Source organism: Pygocentrus nattereri, chromosome 27 (genome assembly GCF_015220715.1).
Source record: "Pygocentrus nattereri isolate fPygNat1 chromosome 27, fPygNat1.pri, whole genome shotgun sequence".
Lineage (NCBI taxonomy): Eukaryota > Metazoa > Chordata > Actinopteri > Characiformes > Serrasalmidae > Pygocentrus > Pygocentrus nattereri.
Window position 1 is genome coordinate 961,489 of NC_051237.1, and position 16,501 is coordinate 977,989.

The 16,501-nt window shown below is 40.1% G+C and overlaps 1 protein-coding gene across 2 annotated transcripts in view; it reads left to right on the forward strand.

Moving 5' to 3' along the window:
* The first annotated feature begins 1,039 nt into the window (after positions 1-1,039).
* ldlrap1a (low density lipoprotein receptor adaptor protein 1a) overlaps positions 1,040-16,501 on the forward strand; it is a 28,550-nt gene continuing 13,088 nt past the window's right edge. For both annotated transcript variants that reach the window (XM_017708672.2, XM_017708671.2), the window contains exons 1-4: positions 1,040-1,218; positions 10,522-10,664; positions 12,285-12,397; positions 15,825-15,939. In XM_017708672.2, coding sequence (XP_017564161.2) covers positions 1,158-1,218; positions 10,522-10,664; positions 12,285-12,397; positions 15,825-15,939 — 432 coding nt within the window. In that variant the 5' untranslated portion in view covers positions 1,040-1,157. The remainder of the gene's footprint in view (positions 1,219-10,521; positions 10,665-12,284; positions 12,398-15,824; positions 15,940-16,501) is intronic.

A 16,501-nucleotide genomic window follows, 5' to 3' on the forward strand; every position in this document is an offset into this window, starting at 1 on the left:
ATGTCCACAGTCTGGTGAAAAACTGAGGCAGCAAGTTTGCATTTTAAACCATATTAATCTTCAAACAACAAAAGACTCTCTTTCTGTAAACATAAAAACGTTGGAGATGTGTTCCTTGTCCTGAACTCATAGACTCAAGATACAACAAACTCTTTGACATTCACGTTCCAGTAGCCACATGGGGGTGCCATGGCCCACATTATGAGGATACCCTGAATAGTTAGTGAATCTAATTTTAATCCTGGAAATTTACAGCAAGAAAAAAAATACACATTTATTAGCACATTCCAAACAGAGTATACGATCTTATTTGGCTTGAAGGGACACTCCATGGATTTTTCAAAATTTCTGCATAATGCAGTCATTCAGATTGCAAGAGAAGCCATTCAGAGTGGTTTGATGTGGTTCAATGTAAAGAAACATGCTGACCAGGGCTTGCAAAGTCTCCAACACCGATACATTAATTTTATTTAGATTTTTTTGTTGATATTGATAAAAAAAATGTGCCTTACAACCCTTCAGCATGTACTGAAAATAATCACAAAATATTAGAATATGGATTATAAATCAAAGCTTGATCACAAAAGTGTCACACCTGCCTTTTTTGATCTTTACATTTTGGTCTTTACATTTTTTACATTCTTGTTAAAACTTTCTTTTCTGGAATTCTGTGAAGCTGCTTTGTGACAACATCCGTTGTAAAAAGCGCTACAAATACATTTGATTTGATTTGATTTTTTTAGGCAGTGTAAAGTTTCTGTGATTGAGCTTCTGGTGGCATTGAACACTTCAGATGTCTGGTTCCTATCACCACCACTGTGAACACTTGTGACTCCTAAGTTTCTCTAGAATGGAGCGTTTTTGCATCACACCACTCTGAATCACTCAGTACAATAATACATACATTTAAAAGTGGTGGACTTGGCCTTTAAATGCTGGGAAATGAGGGATGTGCAGCCGGGAGAGGGTTAATACGGCTCCTGAACCCTTTTCCTTGATTGACAGCTGTAGCTCCGCCTTCTCGGAGGCTGAAGTTCTAGATATCTGAGCATCAAAACAACAAAGTTGACGGAGCGCCCGGGCCTCGGTTAGTCAAGCAGGGTTCGCTTTTAGGGACTTTCAGCTCCAGCTGTTTTTGTCTTGGTCAAGATTTTGGGATGGACGTGCTGAAGTCGGCTGGAAGAGCTCTGCGCAGTCCGAGTCTCAGCAAACACCACAGTGAGTAACTCCAACCCCAACTCGGTCGGAGACTTCACCTCAGCGCAAAGACGGTCAGCTCCTTGCTCCAGCTTCCCCGTTCCACCTTAAATAGTGCAGCCTGCTGCCTGAACCACCTCAGATAGTTTAACTGCACTGTTTAAGGTGGAACGGGATAATTCGAAATAGAAGCCGGCGAGTAAGCAGCCAAGCTCAGCCTCATATCCGAGTCTTTAGTTCTCATATCGGGTAAAAGTTCCTGTTTACGAGACTTAAGTTCGCGTCCTCTTCATCTGCTTCTTATTGGATTGGAATGTTCAGCTCCACCTTAAATGTTGGGCCAGTTAACTCATGTTCTGGCGCCGGTTCACGCGCCATTTAAGGTGGAACGGGAAAATTCCGCTTCGTTTACAGAGGAAGGCAGACAGCGGCTCTGAGTTCGCCTGAAAACTCGCTGTCCTCTCTTCAGAGCCGCGTTGGAGGGGTTTAAGTCTGAGTTACGGTGCCCTGTGCCTCTTAACTGTGACCTTACGTCATTTAAATGCTTAGTTTGTTGTTTTTTCGCGAGCATTGCTGATGGAAACTCAGCGGTTGGCTTTGACATTCACTCCATCGTCCTGTTCACTGCTGCCTTTTGGTTTTGAAGGTCTGTCTGAAGTTTTCAGCTCCTGTCTCTGTTTCACAAACTGTGTCAGTGGCTTGAGTTCCATTAGACAGTGGCAGGTCAGTGGAGTGTGATGGTGTGGTTTATACAGTCACCTGCCAATTTTAAAGTGCTTAACAAGCAGGTAAGGCCTGCAGTTATGTGCAAGTTCCAGGTAAACCTTTAGCTTGTTTTACTGAGTCTACAGTCTGGCTTATGCCAGTGCTCAGTGATGTCGTCGTCGTCATCAGAGCAGAGATTAATTACAGAGGTAATTCATTAACATTCATTTCAGCAAATTGTCATCTGAACAGAATTCAGAGAGGTTTGATGTGAAAACCTGTGTTCTAGAGTAACATACTGAGTAAGAGTCACCACAGTGGTGGACCTAGGGGTGGGCAATATGGTGATATTTTGACATTGTTGTGATCATTAATGTTAAGATGCACTTTCCTGAGTGTGTCGTGGATATCGCCAGTTCTTAAAGAACGCAGACTAACTGCATGCTTCATCACGGTCTGAGCACAATAGGCCTGTTTAACTGTGTGTGGAATATTAAATAAGAATCATTTTTATTATTATTATTATTATTATTATTATAGTGGTTTGCAAATGTGGTACTACAGGCTCTGTTTTGCCTTTTCCAACTTATTAAATCTCAGAAATAAAAAGCGAAACATTGTGATGCATATTGTGTATCGTGAAAATGTCTTGAAGTATCATGATGTGTTATTTTATATCATATCGCCGACCTCTATGAGAACCACACATCCAAAGAATCTTTATTGCGAGCGTTAAGAGATTATTTCTACTACTTCACATAAATCTATTACATGAAGTGGTTATGGATTTGCTAGCGGATGTCCGAGATATTGTTTTACAGAAATTTAAAGAGGTTTTGGCCTAAAGCGTATTTTGAAGAATTGAGCTACATACAGAGTTCATTCATTCATTCCAGATTTATCACTACTTTGTCATCATCAACATATAAAAATTCAGCAGACGTGCAGCTGCGCTGGTGGCTTTGGATTGTAAATCAAATGTGTTTGCGTTGTAGACTGTGTGATCCATGTCACCCATCATCACCACTGTCAAGCGATCAGAGTCAGTAAGTTTGTCTAAAGTGAATCATTTCACATCAAACCTCTCTGAATGACTTTGTTTACCTCTGTTCAACCAAATCATGCAGAAATGATGAAAACTGGACGGATTTCTCCTTTTGAAAGATCATTCTGTGCAGAATCATTGATGCATCTGAAATGCATGTGATCGTTTATACTCTGATCTAGTGCTGTGAGTTAACTTAAGGAATATTTGCTAGTCTGTGAGTCTGGCAGTCACTCTGCTTTTATGGTTCCCCCGTGTCTGTTTAGTAAAGAGGAGCAGCTCATATGAAGTACAGTACCATAAGTTTAGTAGAGACTGGAAACTTCTGCACCTGCAGTGCGGGAGCCCCTCGCCTTTGGCTGATTTGTGACTTTTTCCTGAGGGGAACAGTGGGAACTTAAGAGCGCTCTTGACCCCATAAGAGCCCTTTAGAGGTTTAGTTGACTTAACACCATGACGACAGGCTGGAATGCCTACAGAAGGAATTCTGAGACTTGTCATTTAAGCTCACAGCCAAGTTCAGGCACAGCAAAGAACCATGCATTTGTGGAGAACAGAAAACTTGACTCTGTATTTGTAAGCTCTGAAAGTTGAGCAGTGTGTAAAGGCCGCTGTCTGTAGTATTTTACTCACTCGTTGTATCTGTCCCTGCCATATCCACACATGTGAATACTAGAGGTGGTAAAATATTTTTCAAATATTTAAATAGTCTTGAAAGTTTAAAAAATCGTTTTTGGGGTTTTCGTATGCAAACAAGTAGTATAAAGCCTAGAATCTAGAGTTTCTTATCTGTTTAAAGAAGAAAGCAAAGAAAGACTATAGCCGTCTAAAGCTGTCTAAAGTTTACCACACAGCGGAGAAGAAGCTCCGAGCTGCATCACCAGAGGGTCTCTCAGTGCACATATAAAATGTTATACGCAAAAAGCGTTTATTATTATGTTTAGTAACTCTTTGCCTCACTCTTTAGAAGTTCAGATCAAATGTATGAGGTGAAAAATGAAGAAACAGTGCAGAGTTAAAAGATAAAAGCTGAATAAGAAGCTAGTTTCAGTTGTGTAGAAATTCAGATGTAAATTACTGTTTCACACAAAAATATTTCAGATTAAAAACAGTTCTTATTTGAAAATGTGTGTATGCTGTGATGTATACCACTCGGTCAGAAATTTAATGACAAACCTTTTTGGCCACACCACCAACCACTGCTTAACATGTGTCTGTATATCTTAGCCCTTGTGTGGTGTTGGGGTCTGTGGTACCCATTTATTATTATTTCAACCTCAGATTCTTTGGCCCTTTTCTGTGAAGAACATATAAAATAGTACATTTTCAGGGTCTTCACTCTGTTCACCCCCCCATACATTTATATTGCACATGTGGGGTTGTTGTGAACTTGCAGGGAATAAGTGTGGAGGTGCTGTGTCTCTTCATTCTGTTCTCCTCCTACATGGCCTGCTGTTAGTGTGTGTGTGAGGCTGCTGACTGGCTACAGCTGCTAAAGTAGAACCCTATGCTGGACACTTATGGTATTTTAAACATCTGGTAGTTTTACATAAATTGCTATGGCTGTATTGATTTTAAAAAAATAAATAAATAATGCAGTGAGTCCACCAGATCGCGTCCATCGTGTAGCCAGCTGCAGACATTCCAGCAGGACAGGCTGGTTCCCCCGAACCCAGAGTTCTCGTCGAGAAGATAGTGTCAGTTGCGTTGAGAGACCATTTGATCAAATCCATTTTTCTTAGTTTGAAGAGCAGCGTGGAGAGAGTCTCTCAAGTAAAGACAGTAGACTAGACAAGACTGGAGAAGCGAAGCAGGAGAGATAAGGGACAGGAGAGGGAGAAAGTGCGACAGCCTTCGTTGAGAGCCAGAGAGAAGAAGTTGATGGCCAATTTCGCTGGTACTTGTGACTGGTCACAATAAAGGTTTCATCATCATCATCATCATCATCTTTCTCAGTGTAAATTTCCAACCATTCGTCATCTACGGATTTGTGGTCTGGTTCTGTAATTAATATATAAATATATGTTTTTCCAGGGATAGGGGGGCTGTATGATGGGACGGTCCCATCGCTCTCACTGGTGCTTGGGGAAATCGTTTGGTCAGAAATGCCAATGTGGCTAATAAAGGATGAAATCGGATAGCCACCATTAGCATTATGAAAATGACATCATTCTAAGTGGTACTATAACTAGTGACTTGCATTCATTGACAGCAGTATTATCATCTGTGATAGATTCCTTTAACACCAGACCCCCTCTATTATTCCAGATAACAGGCCAGAACATCTTGTGCATCGTTCATGCTGATTCACCTTGGCGCCTTACTTTTTTAATTACGTCCCTTCTCGTTTCACGTGCCACTCAGCCATCATCTTGTAGAAATAATTTCTCATTAAGGTAGGAGGGGCTGAGTGTCCTTCCAAAGCTCCAAAGTCACACGCTTCAAATGAGAAACTGTAATGCTTGCAGCAAACATGGCTACTATATAATGAAGAGTGACTGGAGTAGACTTTTTTATGGTGCTTTATAGAGGTTCGATTTATAGCCAGTGCCTTTGGATCACTTGTGTGTCAGTGTCCTGCTCATACTAAACAGGTGGACCGTCTGATGCAGATGCACCAGCCACACACGGCCAGCAGCTGTTCAGGCTTTTCCACTTGCCTCATTTTCTAAAAGGCCATTCACTAATTGACTGGTCTTATTTCAAGACTAGCAACGACTAGGATGCATTTTTGTGAGATGATATTAAAGCTTTGTGCACCAACCCCCCAACCCCCCACCCCCAAACCCTGCTTGTTTGTATGGTTTTATATACCAAAGTCATTTCTACATGACCATTTTCTGCCCTCTCTTCAGCCTTACCAATTAAATAGACTGTTTATGCCTGACTGTACCCGTAATTAATTCTTACATGATCATTCTCCAACTTTTCTGGTTAAGAAGGTTGTTTTGTTTGCTTTGATGCATACAAATAAGAGTGATGCATATATTGCACCTCATCTAAAAAGCACTCCAGAGAAACACTCTATAACGTCAGTGTGAATAGGCAGTGCGAAACCGCTGCAGGCTTGATGGATGCATATATGTAAATGCAATTGTTTTAATTGCTTTTGCAACAGAATGTCCATACACAAACTGTATCAACAGGGGAGTGAATGGTATGTTTTAATGCTCTAGCAATGTTTACATACTACTTACTACTTACATACTAATTTCCATGACAAGGGTCCTTTAATTATACTAGACCAGTTTACATCAAAACTGACATTTGACGAATTCCTTTACTTTTACAGTATGTGTGTGGCTGCTAAACAAGTCCCTCACTCTGGGCTGTATCTACAGAGATTAATCCTAGCATTCCAAGCAATCCTAAGTTTCTAACTAACTGATCCTCTTATTGTTTGTATTATGATGTTTGGGTTGTTTCCTGACTCAAGGTATTTCCTGTTTAATTTAATCTGATCAAAGATAGCTTAAGGGGTCAAACTGGTCATTGGTCGAAACTTTATGAAACTAATTAAGAATAACCCCCTCAAGTATGTTCTGATATCCTTGCAGTCTGAGCAGTTCAGAGTTCAGCACTGCAGTGTAGAGGAAGTTTGTAAAGTCAGAGTCTGTCCGGTCTGGACCATTGGCCACCCCACCCTTGCATGCTTCTCAATGATAATCATTCAAATAAAGTAGTGGTTCCCACAGTGATTAAGGGCTTCTGGGTGTCCCACTAATCAGTATTTAGTGAGATTGCCTATCGCTCTGGAAGTGTTATTACGCCCCTCTTTGTTTATGAGCTTTTCAGAAGGCCTCCCAGCTGTGGAGGACTATCATCAATAATCTCTGCACAGGATATATTATTTCTAGAGGTGTAGACTGGCAAATTACACAGAAAGGGCTTCTCTCCAGACCCTTAAATCTCTATTGGAAATCTTGGGGCTAGTGAAGGAGCATAAGTCATAAGTCTTTTCCTTCATAACCTTTCTCTATCTGTATCAATCAGTGTCAGAGGAAGCCACAGTTGAGCAGTTAGTGTGAACCTTGTTATTCTAAGGGTACTGTAGGTTGTGTTTTTTGACATGCTGTCAGCCATCAAAAGTGGAATTCTGCATAATAAATAAATAGACAGCATAATAATAAACAATAAAGTGTTTATTAGTTGCTGTCTGAACAAAACATTATCTCCAAAATGATAACTGTACGTTTCTTTTGGTCCTTTCTTCATGAAAATTGCACACAATATAAACAACTGGCATTTTCAAATTGTGACAAAAACGTCAAAAATGGAGTTACAAGGTTTTGTTCCATTACATTATCATCTAATTATTGCCACTCCTGGTAAAGCTGAGTAAAAATGATAAATTTCATCCAAATCATCTTTTGGTGAGTTAGTATCTCACACATCCCAGACCAAACACGTTTTTGTGCTTGAACAGCCGACCGTTATATTCACAACTGGTAAGTGATGATGCATGGGTTCACGAGATGAGACATAAAAAGCGACCTTTCGGTTTTTCCAAGATGTCAAAAAATGTCAAACGATACACCCGACACGCTTCTATTAGACCTGTGTGCTTTTTAACATGGCAAAGACAAAGCAGGATTGTATTCTCTGGCCCTCCACGCTGTCTTTCCCCATGTGGTGGGTGTATCTATGAACAACCACTCAGAGTTTAGTCGTATTTACTAGTTAACTATTTGATATATCACTGCTGTTGGAAGAAAACCTTGCATCTCCAATGGTAACTTTACAGGAGAAGGAAAAAACCTATGTAACGTCTATGGAAGCAGCCTTTTTTGCAAGTAATTTTGGGCTGTTTCTTCTGATCCATTCTTCATGAAATGTACACACAATGTAAAGGGCAACAGGCATTTTCAAATTACACCAAAAACCAGAAAACGTCAATAATGGAGATACAAGGTTTTTTTCCGACAGCAACCTTCTGATGAGCAAGAATAGAAATGAGCAGATCAGAGGGACAGTGAAGGTGGAGCAGTTTGGAGATAAAGCCAGAGAGGCCAGGTTGAGATGGTTTGGACATGTGTTGAGGAGGAATAGTGGATATATTGGGCAAAGAATGTTGGAGATGGAGCTGCCGGGCAGAAGGAGAAGAGGTAGACCTCAGAGAAGGTTTATGGATGTAGTGAAGGTGGACATGGAGATGGTTGGTGTGAAAGTAGAGGAGGCAGTGGATAGGGCGAGATGGAGGCAGATGAACCGCTGTGGTGACCCCTAAAGGGAGCAGCCGAAAGATGAAGAAGAACCTTTTGATGAGCACTTGAACACAGCATTAACTAGCAGCACTAATACCACCATGTTCCTAATGTTAAATTCATAGTGCATCAACAAGCCATGCAGGTTTTGTAATTTGGACAGCTCCTATTAGCTAAACATTTAGCGAATGGCAAACTTAGCGGGACGTTCATAGAGACCCAATGACTAGCTGATGCTGATTGTCAACTGTTGTTAGTTAACGTTTTTATACAGCCCTTCATTAATACACAAAGGAAAGACCAACGAACAGATCCAGCTCTGAAATGGCGTTTTACTATGGAGTCAACAAGAATTTACAAACAATGCAAGATCGAAGTTCTTTACAACAGTTGACTAACGTTACAGTCTTGGGACCGGCTAAGTGGATTCACCCCCTGGCTGCGTGCGCACCTGGTAATGTCTGTAAACAGGAAGCTCGTCTATGTAATTTAAAGGAAAGCTTCACTGCTTCAGAAAGCTTCATTTTTGGAATCAGTAGTATCGTAGTATTTTCAACTGGTCTTTCTCATGGTAATGAATGACCTGAGAAAATTTGACCTGTGTGTCACCTCATGTTTATACCCCACTGAAGCTGAGCATAAAATTGACCTGTGTGTAGCCCCAGTGAATTGAAGTCTTCTTAATCATTTAGATGAACTTAACATAAAAGATGAATGGGGAAAATAACTCGGTTGAATTTCATGAAATAGAACTTCTTTCATGATATAATTTAGTGTTTTTTTCTTTCACTCGCTGTGCTTATAGGTTAGGTCACGGGTCGACCACATGCAGCTCTTTTACTGCCCTGTTGTGGCTCCTAGGCAGAATTAGATTTTTAAGTAAAAATAACAATCCTCTTGTTCTAATTTTCCCGTTCCACCTTAAATAGTGCCTGAAGTGCCAGAATATAACTGCTGCACCATTTAAGGTGGAACGGGAAAATTAGAGCAAGAAGTTGGCGAATGAGAAGGGACTTTAGCCTCGTAAAAAGTCAAACATAGAGAGACATTATACAAGAAACTGGTCTACTTTTGCAGAAAAAAGTTTCCTGCCAGAGATGCGAGAAAGGGGGCTACAGCTGAGTCTGCGTTTTCGTTTATTCTATACTAGGACATTAGCAAATATTAAGACATATTTCCAGCAAAGATGGTAAAAGATTACTTCAATAAAATGGATATAAAATATTATGACTCCCAATTTTTGTGTATGATTGATTTTATATAATACATTATATAGAATACATCACAGTAGATGTATTTGTAAAGTATATGGCAAACATAAGGATGATGATCGAAGCCAACAGATTAATTAATTTACTGCAAAATTAATGTAAAGAATTAAAAAAACAATAAGCAAAAATCAGTTCAAAATGTATAATACTGTATAATATTTATGAATATTTCCTTGTTACTGTTCTTTCAGCTTACCATGTACTTTAAAAGACTATTAAAGCTGCAGAAGATTTTGGGATTTGGAGACCCCTCTGGTAGAAATGTGTAATTGCATGCAAAGTGCAGAAGAACATTTAGTAACATGGGTTGTGCTTTGGACCCTTCACCAAGCAGATGAATCTGATGATTGTGAGTCTGTTGAAAGACAATTCAGAGAACTCAGACTAAACTTGATGAAGGACGTGTCTTTAATTTACTATATACTGTATTTTTCTACCACTTCAAAGAACTAAACTGGTACCTCTTACTTTCTAATACATATTGTGTGAAGCTGAACATACAGGGAGAACTGAAGGACAAAAGGCACGAGAAACGAGGCAGTTTCACCCCCCCGAAGGAAAACTGGGTCATATTCAGGTCTTTTTATGATACTCATCGAGGTTTATCTGTGTACATTCCACAGATCGCCGCAGTGCCTCATAAACATAGGCTCAGTAACCCAGACTTGGCCTCTGATAAAGACTGCTCATCCTTTGAGATTTAGAGCTGCTGTGTTTGTGATTACTGCTGGCTGTCTCTGGGCCTCAACTTTTGTGATATGATTTTGGGAAAAGAAGGAGTGACTTGAAGGGCACAAGGACACTGGCATGTTTTCCTAGAATGTTTTTGAGCTGGAGGGGCTTGAACTTGGCTTAAATAAGACAAATATTGACACTTTTAATGTGCAATATTTTTCCAACCCATTTTCCCTGGTATGTGTTTACATAAGCTCTTTAAAGCCTTGCACTTTAACTCTACATACAGTAAGTTGTCACTAGTGTGCGGCTTTGTGGGTTTGTGTGTGGTGGCCTTGTTTTCCTCTGTGCATCTGCAGAAGAGTTGTTATTGTAGCTGTTTAAACTTGAATCATAAACCATAAAACTCATTCTGTTTTCTCAGAGCTTCCCGAAAACTGGACAGACACCAGAGAGACCCTCATTGAGGGAATGACCTTTAACCTACGGCTTTTGGGAATGACTCTTGTGGACCAGCCAAAAGGTGAAGATCTGTCAGCTGCTGCTGTGAAGAGGATTGTTGCTACGGTGAGTGTGGCTGCACAATAATGACTAAAAAAATATTTAATCACTGAAATGTCACGATTATTCATCCAGTTGTGGAGAATAATGCTTATATTGCTCTTAAGCATTTTAAATCAGCATTCAGCAGCCTGTTCTTCCACTTTGTAGAATACAAGTCTGTTTTTATTTCCAGTATGAAAGAATGAATTCTCCTGAATTACAGCCCCAATTCCAAAAAAGTTGGGACAGTGTGTGAAATGCTAAGAAAAACAGAAAGCAGTGATTAGTTTTACCTTATAAACTTAGTTTTTTGTAAATATACTCTCATTCCAAATTTGATGGCAGCAACACGTTTCAGAAAAGCTGGGGCGACAGCATATTTTCCACTGTGTTACATCATATTTCCTTTTAGCAGCACTTAATAATCATTTGGGGACTGAAGACACATTAATCCAATTTCGAAAGCAGAATGCATTGCCATTCTTCTGTTATACAAGTCTTATTTTTAACTTAATAATTAAGACATGTTTTAGAGACACTTCTGGACTGCAGCCTGGCCTGTGCCCACACGCTCTGACTACGCAGCCATGCTGTTGTAGCACGTACAGATTGTGGCTCATGCACGTCCCTGATTTAGATATCCTTTATGAGGTGGGATATGTTCCTCTAAAATCTGTTCTGCGTTAATGGTGCTTTCACAGATGCACAAGCTGCCCTCTAATACTGCCCCCATCCCCCCATACCATGACATACGCTGATTTTTGAACTTTACACTGGTAACATTCAGGACGCTCCTTTTCTTCGTTGGCCCAGAGAACACAATGTCCATTATTTCCATAAATAATCTGAAAGGTTGACTCACCAGAGCACATAGATACATGTTTCCACTGTGCATCTGTCCATTTCTGTGGGGCTTAGCCTAGAAGAATCCCTAGTGTTTCTGGACATTGTTGAAATATGACTTCCACTGTGTCATATTACATATTAAACTATAGTACAGTTTAACTTGCATTTATGGAAGCAGCAGTAGACAGTTTATTGACCACAGTTTGTCAAAGTTCTTGAGCCCATATGTGATATCAATCACAGAAGAATGCCTTTTTTAATGCAGTGAGGTCTGATTGGCTGAAGATCACAAGCATTCATTTGTGGTTTTTAGCCTTTTCCTTTATGCACAGGGATTTCTCCTGATTCCTAGAATTATTTGATGTTATTAAGCACTGTGGAGGGTGAAATGCCTAAAATTTTTGCAATCGTTGGCTGAGGAACATTATTGAAACATCCTCTCTCATAAAGGACTCTGCCTTTCCTGGAAGCTCCTTTTATACCTGAGCATGAGTGCATCATCTGTTTAGGGGGTCTTTTGAACATTTCACAATGTTCCCAGTCTTAAACTGCTTCTGTCCCAACTTTTTTATAATAAGTTGTAGGCATCAATTTCAGAATGAACATATATTTATAAAAAACAGTGGAGTTAATAGATAAAATGTTAAGTATTTTGTCTTTGTACTGTGTTTGTTTACTCAGGTGACAATGTTTGTTACTAATTATATATATATATGTATGTATGTATGTATGTATGTATGTTCTGTCTATTCGTATTCTTAATCTTGTGCTCAAGTTCCCATCTGTAACAATTCCTAGGCTAAAGCCAGTGGAAAGAAGCTCCCCAAGGTGGTCCTGAAGGTCAGCCCTCAGGGAATCATTCTTTATGACAGTGTGTCCAATCAACTGATAGAGACCGTCTCTATATACAGGTGAATTTCTTTCTCCCTCTCTCTCTCTCTCTCTCTCTCTCTCTCTCTCTCTCTCTCTCTCTCTCTCTCTCTCTCGCTCTCTCGCTCTCTCTTTCTCTCTCTCTCTCTCTCTCTCTCTCTCTCTCTCTCTCTCTCTCTCTCTCTCTCTCTCTCTCTCTCTCCCCCTCTCTCTCTCTCCCCCTCTCTCTCTCCCCCTCTCTCTCTCTCTCTCTCTCTCTCTCTCTCTCTCTCTCTCTCTCCCCCTCCCCCTCTCTCTCTCTCTCTCTCTCTCTCTCTCTCTCTCTCTCTCTCTCTCTCTCTCTCTCTCTCTCTCTCTCTCTCTCTCTCTCTCTCTCTCTCTCTCTCTCTCTCTCTCTCTCTCTCTCTCTCTCTCTGTCTCTGTCTCTGTCTCTCTCTCTCTCTCTCTCTCTCTCTCTCTCTCTCTCTCTCTCTCTCTCTCTCTCTCTGAGTAAAGCACCACCTCTTGAGCTCATAAAGCTTCAAATAGCCAGGTCATTAAGCACTAATATTTGTGTGCAGGTAGCGCAGGTTTATTTCTATAGTCAGACCTTTTCTCTTTGAGTACAGTCAGACTTGAGTGGGCTGCCTGGTCTACAGCTGAGAGAATTAGAATCGTACACTAATGGTGATCACAGACATGTACAGACAGGCGCGACTACAGACTACTTTTGTTTTGCTGATGCTGTGAAGTGAATCTCCTATAAATCGGAATGTGGCTGCGTTTACATGCAAAGATTTTTGCCAATCTGATTGAATACATTCCGATTACAGATTAAGACTGAGGTGTTTATATTCTTACTCTACTCAACAATCAGATCCGTTTACATGCAAAGTACACTTTTTTTTTCTAAGCCGCTTAATGCAAAGTACAAGTAATCAGTAATCCAAAATGTTTCAAGTTTCAAGTTTATTTGGTTTATTTGTCATTTGCACAACATGGCAGGACATTTATGCATTGAAATGCTTGTGGTGAGGCTCAGATAATCACTCTACATATATATATATATATAAATATGTGTGTGTGTGTGTGTGTGTGTGTGTGTGTGTATATATATATATGTATGTTAGACCCAATCTACACAAGACATAGAGACAGTACACATTTAAAGTGACTTGAGTGACTGTGTTATTTAAAGTTGCTTAGTGTTAAGGTGTTATTGTCCATAGCAGAGATGATATGATACAATAATAATGCTGACAAAGCGACTGAGTGAAAATGGTAGCTGGGGACGGACCCACAGCTTCACAGCTTACTCAGAAGCCTGACAGCCTGTGGGTAGAACCTGTTCATTAGCTGGGTTGTTCTAGCCTGTATGCTGTGGAATCTTCTGCCTGATGGCAGGATGGTGAACAGGCAGTGTGCTGGGTGAAGCTGTCTGACTGGATCTTTTAGATCTTCCTGAGGCAGCAGGACTGGTAGATGTCCTGTAAGGCTGGTAGTTTGTTGCCTGTGATGGCTTCTGCTGTCCTCACCACTCCTCTAAGGGCCTTGAGGTCACAGGCAGTGCAGCTGACACGTGTGCTTGGAGCACGGCTTAGTGTAGACATTACCATGACGATGAGCATGAGGTGAGTCCAGTCAGAGTGAGGTGAGTTTTCAGCTGACATTCTTGTGTTTTTAAAAAAACTTGAAAATTATGACAGAAAACAAAATAAAAACGTCGTGTTCTGAGACACATAAGCTGGATGCCCGTCCTACCGGCATCTTGTAATGTTCAAAGCATAAACTTTGTTCTCTGCAGACCCGTTTGTGCTCCTGCCATGTTGAACATTATACAATTTCTCTATGACGTGACGCACATGCAGAGAACGTCCTTAAGCTTTCCGATTGGGAATGTAATCAGATTCAGGTGTTTATATGGCTATTGTTCTTCTATTTAATGGATTATTTACAGGATTACCCACCTCATTCAGTTGGATAGAAACTGTATTCTGAATGGCCTCAATCAGACTAGTCTATTCCAACTGTGTGTACATGGACGTATTCTATTCCAATTGAGCTAGTAGATTACTGGGCTGCATGTAAACATGGCTAAATGGCACAAATGCTTAAAATAATAGTCTGGTGAAAAATCTGATTAACGCAAATTTCCTGTTACACCAGATGTTGTCAGTCTGATTTTTGTGCAGGTGCTGTGAGACTAATGCAGCTAATGCTGGCTTTACACTTCCATTCAAATTTAGCTTGATAAAAGGTACATCGATTACATTTCAGTGGCACAGTGACGTCACGCAATGCAGTCGAAGCTCAAACGCAGCAGCTGCAGGCGTCTCAACTTCACGGAATGTGTTTAATGAAACAGCCAATCAAAACGCCTGTAATGCATCACGTGATCACATCATTTTCAAGCTGTCTATTTTACTGGATTATCGGACAAGAAATAAAACAGAAAGCTACTTTATGATTGGTAGTTTTCTGAACCATAACAACAAATAAGAGTTAATCAGAGCCAGTTAACGGATGTTTAAAAAGCTGCCACTATTTTTTCTTCATTGTTAGCGGGCCATTGATATGATTTGCGGAGCTTGATTCACTTTCTCCTGTCCTGGTACCCCCTAGTTATCTTATACAAAGCTCTTTATGAATCCTTAAAGAATCAACGGATGAAGTATATTATAGAAGAGGAGACCGAGGTTTGGTCCTTTTGTCAACTGCAGTGCTTCTCGGACAGGTTCAGTGAGGTATCAAGTACAACTGTAATAGTAGACAGTAGGGAAAATTTTGAGTTCTCCATAAAAAGCTTTCAACACGCTCACAATCATCGGATTTATCCATGCATGAGGATTCAAAGCACAACCAGCGTTACAAAATATTCTTCCACATGTTGTGTGCCATTACATGTTTCTAACAGAGGGGTCTCCACATTTTTAGTGTAGCTCTAGAGAACCCTAGATAGACAGGCATATGATATCCCTATTGCAGAGAAAGAACAACAACAATGACAGATGAGAAAATCATACAAAGATGCTGCATATGTGTAAATAACACCTCGCAGATATATTTGTATATGAAAGTATAGAAGTTGTTGATTTGTATAACAAGTGGAGTAAACAAATAGATCTTTTTTTTAATTGCTTCATGTAGCTGCAACTCACAGTTGCATGCAGCTAACTGGTTTTATTATATGTTCATTTCACTGTGCAAAGCCAGCCTAACAAGTAATGGAAGCTCTACCAGTTTCCTACCAAATGTGCAAAATACACACTTAAGTCATCACATCATTAACTCAAATTGCATTGAGTTCTTCCCAAAATGCTAGAAACATTTAATAAAACATCTAAAAGCACCTTTGATGTTTAGTTTGTAGAATTGAAATGTTCATCATGTAAGTCATTATTGTGTATACAATACCAAGCATTATTTATGATAAATGACTCTAAACTTTTGAACAGCAGTCAATCTAACACTGAAACCTGTTTCTTTCAGAATATCGTATTGCACTGCTGACAAAATGCATGACAAGGTGTTTGCTTACATCGCCCAGAACCAACAAAATGAGACATTGGAGTGCCACGCGTTCCTTTGCGCCAAGAGGAAAGTGGTGAGTATCTGCTGTGTGGGTTTTCTTATGAAACTGATCCATCATTTGGTCAGAGCTGAGGCGCAATAACATACACGATGAAAAGGGAATATCTTGGACCGCATACTGTGTCTTAGCTACAAGATTACAGTAAAAAAAAAATCTGTGTCCAGAATGTGCCGTTCTCTCCTCTCTCTGCTTTGTTTTTGTCACAGCAAGCACATGGTGTTAGTTTTAAGCTAATAAACAGCTGAAAACAAGGTCATTTGCTGCCTTATTTCAGGATGTGTAAAGGAATTTACCCACAGCTGTATGCAAAGGTTTGGGCACAGCTGGTCAAATTCCATGTGTTGTTGAGTGAAACCAAGTTAACAAAGCCTTAGCACTTCACATTTGAATGCACAGTTGCTCTTATGGTAAATATTTCAGCACCCTGATCAAATTTTCTTTGTGATGGCTAAGCAAGTAAAAGATGACACATTTATTTTTACAGTTTCTAAAAAAAAAAAAAAAAAAAAAGGATAAGGGCCTGAAGCAAAGGTTTGGGAACCCTACCTGGTCAGTAGTTAGTACCAGCCCCTTT